At 35.9% G+C, this 7,544-nt stretch overlaps 1 protein-coding gene across 1 annotated transcript; it reads right to left on the bottom strand.

The window, feature by feature from the left end:
* Window positions 1-3,731: 3,731 nt before the first annotated feature.
* LOC135619416 (putative pentatricopeptide repeat-containing protein At3g25060, mitochondrial) lies at window positions 3,732-6,101 on the bottom strand. The gene has a single exon (XM_065121410.1). The coding sequence runs from the start codon at window positions 6,042-6,044 to the stop codon at window positions 4,005-4,007; it is 2,040 nt and encodes a 679-aa protein (XP_064977482.1). The 5' UTR covers window positions 6,045-6,101; the 3' UTR covers window positions 3,732-4,004.
* Window positions 6,102-7,544: the final 1,443 nt, after the last annotated feature.

Genomic DNA, 7,544 nt, shown 5'->3' with positions numbered 1-7,544 from the left:
GGTTTTCTCGTCTGCGATGGGCTCAAAAGCGGCCTGAAGTGGGTTGAAAACCTGGTCCGGTTTAATTGGATTTTGAAGTATAGTTGGATCAAAAAGCAGTCTAGTTTATTACTATTCACAGTCTTTTTTTAAGCTCCCTTGCTGTTAGGAACCGCTTAAAAATAATTTAAAATTTTTATTATTATTTATAATTTTATTATTATTGATTTTTTCTTTTTTTTGACAATTGTTATTTCATCCTCACTGCCCGTTGCTATGAACATTGCTTGCCAATGTTGTCACTGGCTTATGATGTTACTCGTCACTCTCTCGATGTTGTCGTTCGAGAAAAAAGAAGAGTAAAGAAAGAATAAAAAGAAGAGGAGGAGGAAGATGATATTTGTATCTATTTGTGAACAAATAATTGAAAAATATTTAAAAATTTTAAAAATAGGACTATAAATAGTAAAGAGACATTTGCAAATAGTTATGGGTGAATTTTCTAATTCTTATTTTAATTTTCTTGAAATAGTGCCCCATTTTGGTTTTTCTCAAACAGTATCCCTCGATAAAATTCCAAAAGTACCCTCACCAACTTTTCCCACCAAAATTTTCAATTAGTTTATTAATCTATTTTAAACAGTTATAGTATTTTTATTTGACTCATTTATTATGTTTATTGATAGCATTTATAATGTTTTTATTAAGGTACTAAAAATAATATAAAGCTATTGAAAAATATTATAAGTGATACCATATCGTGTCTCACTTGGTTGTCATTACTGATGGATCATTACAATACCAAATTTTTAGGCTTTTAATTTGTTTGATTGTAGAAGTTCATTTAAGTCATTTATAGTGTTTTTAAGTAGGTTTTATGGTATTTTTGTTATTGTGGCTAAAAAATTATAATAAATTATTTTTTATTTTATTTGGGTGATGTTTTTTTAAACATTTTAAATACCTATTTACCTCCTAATATAATAATCAAATAGTTTTCAATGTGTTTTAGTTTCATTTGGTTCATTTATAGTATTTTCAAATAAGCCTTACAAACAACATTGGTGGTCAAAACATTGTAATAGAAGAAAAAAGTAAAACTAATTTTTTTTAGGGATGGTCTAGATATTTTTCGAACTAGGGGGTATTATTTAAAAATATTAAAAGAGAGCACTGTATGAGAAAAATCTAAAATGAAGATTTTTTTAGGAAAATCATCCTACATTTATCTTATCAAAAGAATAATTCTGATGTCATTTTTTCCTACCACAGATGTATAAAGCATTTATTGAAGCAAACTATATATAAATAAATGTGATAAAATTATTTTTTTCTTTATTATCACTATTTATTAGTGACTGCATGAAGTTATTAGGAAAGGTAAGAAAAAAATATTCTTATTTATGAATAATGAGTTACAATAAATTTTTCATTCATGATCAAATGAATCAAAGAAGTGTTTCATTTTAACCCAAAAGGCTTTAAAGAACAAAAATTATAGACAGAGTAACTATTATCTTTTGCAAAGTTATTTACACAATTTTGTACATGCATTTTATTGTAATGTATTCCTAAATAAATATCTAAGAGATATCTACGAAATTTTACATAGTATTTTTATAGATATAATCTCAAGCCATGAAACTACTGAAGATCTAATTTTTTTTCTTTGTAACTCCTTTTCTTTTTCCCATGAAAACCTCTATCACTTACCATTACATACTATGATCATATGTTTGCTTTGTGCAATATGTTAAACCTGATCGTACTTCATGAGTGCCACTATCTTTATGAACAGAGCCAACAACATCAGCCAAAACAAACATTCTGGTTTGTTTTTGTTGGGTAGGGTACCCAGCTGCTCCAACTATGTCAGCTGGATGAAGAGAGGAAGGTAAGCAACTTCTGTCTTTGGACAGAGATTAGCCCGATTACAAAGCAGAAAGGAGCTTGACGGTAAGGCCCAACTATGTCAGCTGCTCCAACTGGTTTGTTTTTGTTGGGTAGGGTACCCAGCTGCTCCAACTATGTCAGCTGGATGAAGAGAGGAAGGTAAGCAACTTCTGTCTTTGGACAGAGATTAGCCCGATTACAAAGCAGAAAGGAGCTTAACGGGGATGAAAGTCGGCCCAAGTGATTCGACGGTACTGAGTAAACTGTCTAAATCATGTTAATAGACTTGAACTGGGAGACAGACAAATGTTCATTCTCATGCAGAAAGAAATAGCTGCATGAAGAAAAACAGTGTTAGCTTCAGTTTTGGAACAAGGAACTAATAAAATCCAGCATGAACTTGAAGCACCTTGCAAACTCGAATGCCAATGGGATGCTGAATCAAATCCAGATTGTGGTCTCATTCTATTACCTCTATCATGTAGTGGAGAAATAATTCTGTTGAGAAAGAACTCCAGTGTGCTATGTAAATCAGCAGCAAGTACAAGTAAATTCAGTGTTGCCACATCAACCATAGTAAGGTTTTAACGAACTTCTATATCATGTAAACTTCTGAATACAAGTATTCGCATGTTAATTGGGCATGTATTTGTTTGCACAAGACTCATGTTGACCTGAGCAAATTTGAAGTATTAGTAATTAGAGGATTGGCTGAGCATGTACTTGTACCCATAGGACAAATTTGTAAGACAAGTCATGTTTAATTGTCTCAAATCATGTTTCCCTAACTTACTAATCCGTTCTTTGAATTAACAGACTAGAGTAGTGCAGATATCAGAGTACAACAGTGAGAACTTAAAAATCAAATGCACTTAAACAAACTTTTAACATGTATTTACAGTTGGATATTAATGTTGCAGTGATTCTAAGTTACAGTGGAAAACTGAAGTTATAAGATAATCAAACATCATTGAATTAAGTATCATGGTATGGTACAGTTGCTTCTTTGCACTTGCTCTCAAGGGTGTCAATCTATAAAAACAATCTCTCTACTTGTGAATATAGGGATAGGCTAAAGAGACTGGGCCTCCCCAGAACCTGCAGTAACAGAAGTTTCATGCACAGCTCTTTCTCATAACACCTGGTATAAGCTATTCCTAATGGTTTGAAATTGGACAAGTTCATGGAGTGCCCTATACAAACCTGTACACCGTGGATTGGTCTAAAGACACTCATTCTAGTACACAAAAGGGGCTGTTCTAGTTAAATTTATTGTATTTGAAATAGTTTTAGCTCAATCTAAATTCATCCAAGTAATATAAAAGGTTTGTAATAATATATTCTAAAATGATGCAGCATATGAATCACAACAGATGCCTGGTGGTCTAGTAATAGACAACAAAATTTAATCTACAAAGCAACTAGAGGAGGGGATTCTGAAGCAAATTCTGATGCAAAGACAAGATAAACCATCAAAAAGAATATTGTACAATAGCCATCAAGTATATTGAGATGCAAATGTTCCATGAAATGTGAATGGCTTATGTTCTTGAATAGCAAGAAGTTTCTTACGGTAACACAATGTTCTTGAACATCAGTTACATTTCATCAATAACATAAAGTTTCACATTATTTTGCCAAGAAAGAAATAATGGTTTGGGAAAAAGAAATAGTAATCAAAAGCTCTATAGACTCAAACTGCATAATGGTACAACATATTCAGAGATTTCCTGGCAAAAATGATAAGAACTAACTCATCAAAGACACATAATCTTTCAATTTTACTTATTAAACATGAAGGATGATATACCTCTCAAAATTATGCATGAAATTCACATGTGAACAGAAGCAACTCAGAGTTTAAGAATATTAAATTTTATTTTCTCAAGAAACGCATGAACTTAATAGAACTTACATGTGGATATAGTATTATATGTTAAAGCTAATAAAACCCTGAAGCAGTATTTGCACTTATGGTTTCTCAAGAGTAGGAGATCCTCAAGTAAACATGAGCAGGTGACAAAACAACTAAGTTAGCATATATTACTTTGAAAACTGTTTCCAGCTGCTCAATCTGAAGCTTCTGTACTGTTTCTGTCAGTTCACAACTACTATTCTGAGAATAAATATCTTTACCAGTGATCTCCACAAGAGCAAAGTCCATTCCTAAAATGGTGGAACCTTTTCACATCCCTTACAACGATCTCCCGGTTTACTATCTCTGAAATACACTTTATTGCGTCATGACAATCTCCACATATCCTTAAGTTCTTTATGATAACAATTCTTGTCCCTGGACTGGTGGTCAACAACCCAAAGGCAATAGCTAATTTTTCACTGTGATTGCCAAGCATTCTCTCTTTCACATCCTCGTCAAGGTCATGGAACACAAACTCTGTCTTTGGTTTGTAACCCAATTTCCTCATCTCGAAGTCCAATCTCTTTAACAAATCCATGATCCTTTCATATTGGGGATGGCTCCTATCCTCCATTCGAAAAGCATGAAGCTTTCCTCCAACTTCCACTAAGCTATACCCTGGTACTTTCCTTGTCCCCATATTCTTCATTCTCCTTCGCACCTCAACTACCTTATCCCAATTCTTTGCCATGGCAAAAACATTTGACACCAAGGAATATATGCCCGAGTCATCAGGGCATAGCTCAAGAACCTTTCCTGCTGCATACTGGCCTAACTCCAACTTTTTGTGATTGTGACAACCAGAAAGGAGTGCAACCCAGACTGCAACTCCTGGTTCATCTGGCATGGACTGGATGAGCTCACAGGCTTCTTCAACATGACCAGCACGAGCTAAAAGATCTACCATGCAAACATAGTGCTTGTCACTTGGATCAATCCTGTACTCCTGTCTCATGAGATTGAACCAGTGACGTCCTTCTTCTACAAGGCCCGAGTGACTGAAAGCAGATAACAGGGAAGCAAATGTGGCATGGTCAGGCTTCAATTCAGTTTTGCTCATTTCTAGGAAGGTCGATAGTGCCTCCTTCCCATGTCCATGAACACCGTAACTAGCAATCATTGTGTTCCACGAGATCAGGTCTCTTGAACAAACCCTATCAAAAAGTTCACGAGCACTCAAGAGGGAGCCACACTTGGAGTACATGTCAATAACTGCAGTACCCAGGATATGATCAAAATCAAACCTCCTCATTATGAACCCATGAATGGACTTGCCCAATTTCAAAAACCCAATGTGAGAACATGCCAAAATAGCACTCACAAGTGCAACTGAATCAGGACACAAACCAAACTCCTGCATCTTGATCAACATCCATAGTGCATCACTAGCAAATCCATTTTGAGCATAGCCCGATATCAATGCACTCCATGACACAACATTTTTAGAAGACATTTTCTCGAAGGCAATGTGTGCAGTTTCCAAGAAACCATTTTTGGCGTACATGTCCACAAGACTAGTCTCGACAACAACATCTGTTTCAATGTGATGCCGCAACATATGCCCATGAACAGACTGACCGATCCCCATGTCTCCGAATGCCGCACATGCTTGCAACAGGCCAACCATCACGATCCCATCTCCCTCAACACCCTCGGCTTGCATCTTCCTATAAACCTCTATTGCTTCCACTGGATTCCCAGTGTTTACAAACCCCGTGATCATTGTGGTCCAAGAAACGATATCCTTCTTAGGCATTTCGTCGAACACCCTCATAGCATCATCCATTTTCCCACATTTTGCATACATATTAAGTACCGAAGAGCAAACGAACACATCATGCGAGTACCCGAGATCCGAGGCATGGGCTATAACCTCCTGTCCGGACCTGAGATCAAACGATTGAGCGCAAGCCTTAAGGGTCACGGTGAACGTGGAACTGTCGGGCCGCGGCCGGCCCTGGGAGACAAGGAGGCGGTAAAGGCGGAGGACTTGGTCGAGAGAACCTCGCCGGGAGTGGGCAATAATGAGGGCGTTCCATGTGGAGATGTTGGGGTTGGAGGCGGTCCGGAAGACGGAGTGGGCGGCGGCGACGTCGCCGATCCGGGCGTACGCAGAGATCAAATGGCCAGAGGAGTGAGGGTAGTACAGAGATCCGGTGACGAGCATGAGGGCATGGATTTGGACCAACGCTTGAGCGTCGCTGCATGATCTCAGGAGATGCTTCAAACTTGGACGGGACAATGCCGAGAGCATCTACCTGCCGCTATTTCACATTAATAGTAGAACGCGAAACTGATATAGTGTTACGGACTTGCCGGTCTATATTGACCAAGATATTTGATCTATTTTGCATCTTTACATCATTAAGATAGGAGCAAGTTAGAAAGATTAAAAAAATAGAATCACTCTATTTGATTTGTTCTCAACAGGATCATCATCCTACGGTGATTCTTTTGACAACACGTGCTTAAACCATTTGCTTAGAAACCAACTTGGCACAAATATTGCTACTATAAAGTCATAGTTTATATAAACATGGCTCTATATCTATGCATGACTTTTAATTTTGTGTTTTATCGTGTTAATAGTTACCTAACAAGCACAAAGCAATCATAGTTATGCATCAATCTTTCCACTTATCTATGCATGCCTTTTCAGTTAACGCATTGCCTCTATTGCGTCTTAGATTGTTTCCCAATGTAAATTGTCATGGAATGAACAAAAGTTCTCTGCCTTTAATATTGTGAATATATATATATATATATATATATATATATATATATATATATATTCAAAAATATCATATACACCTTTTTTTAAAGAAAAGAAATTAAGCTTCAATTAACTAATTGGGACACTGTTCATCCTCAAAAATATAGAAATCTCCTTGGAGGATCGAGGAGAACACAAAGAACATATTTGAATGTAAGGTTGTGAGCATAAAATTACCCTTCCTTCCTATATACATGTTCAAAACATCATACATTTAAACTATTAGCCATCTAAATTATATCATTGTATATATTTTTTACATGTCATTGAGGGACTTTAGATTTTCTATAAATTATCACAACTTCAATATAGTTAGATTTTATAATGATACTAGTCAAGCTGAGTTGGGAAGTCATGTTTAGCGCATCCCATATAGCTTATCATTTCACAAGTGATAAACATTGAGATTAGTGAATGATCCATCATAAAAATAGTAAAAAGAGAGTTTGAGGAAGATAGGTCCTTGTTTGACTCAAGGAGAATTAGAGAAGAGGACGAATCATTCTTACGATATTGAGATTGGCTATCATGGACCTTGAAAAAACACTGAGACCTTAAATTAAATGAAGAATAGGTAAGAATGACGAATGTTTGAGTTAGTTTCATTCTTGTTCTTCTATATGAATCAAAGGGATGTGGCTATAGTAGAAACAATGGTACTAATAGCTTGAGAACCCAAATATTTCTTCTCTTATAACCGGTCTCCATTAGATCAGTTGTGCATGAAGGAAAAATTGAAACCCATTTTGGATTGACGAATATCCTAGAAAGATCTTGAAAAGTTATAAGAGAATAAGATATACTTCACATACTCAACCCTCCGCCACCCCCACCCCCACCCCCTTTGATAAACACAATATTGGCCAACATAATAGTGGATGATATTAGAAAGTCACAAAAAGATAGATAATATTTCTTATAAGAGTTTCCAAAGAAAGAATTTGACTTTAGAAAGAATATTCAGCTTCTAAGCAACCTTCC

The sequence above is a fragment of the Musa acuminata genome, chromosome BXJ2-8 (assembly GCF_036884655.1).
Source record: "Musa acuminata AAA Group cultivar baxijiao chromosome BXJ2-8, Cavendish_Baxijiao_AAA, whole genome shotgun sequence".
In the NCBI taxonomy this organism is placed as follows: Eukaryota; Viridiplantae; Streptophyta; class Magnoliopsida; order Zingiberales; family Musaceae; genus Musa; species Musa acuminata.
The sequence above is the reverse complement of the archived record's forward strand: the minus strand, read 5'-3'. Positions and strand labels throughout refer to the sequence as shown.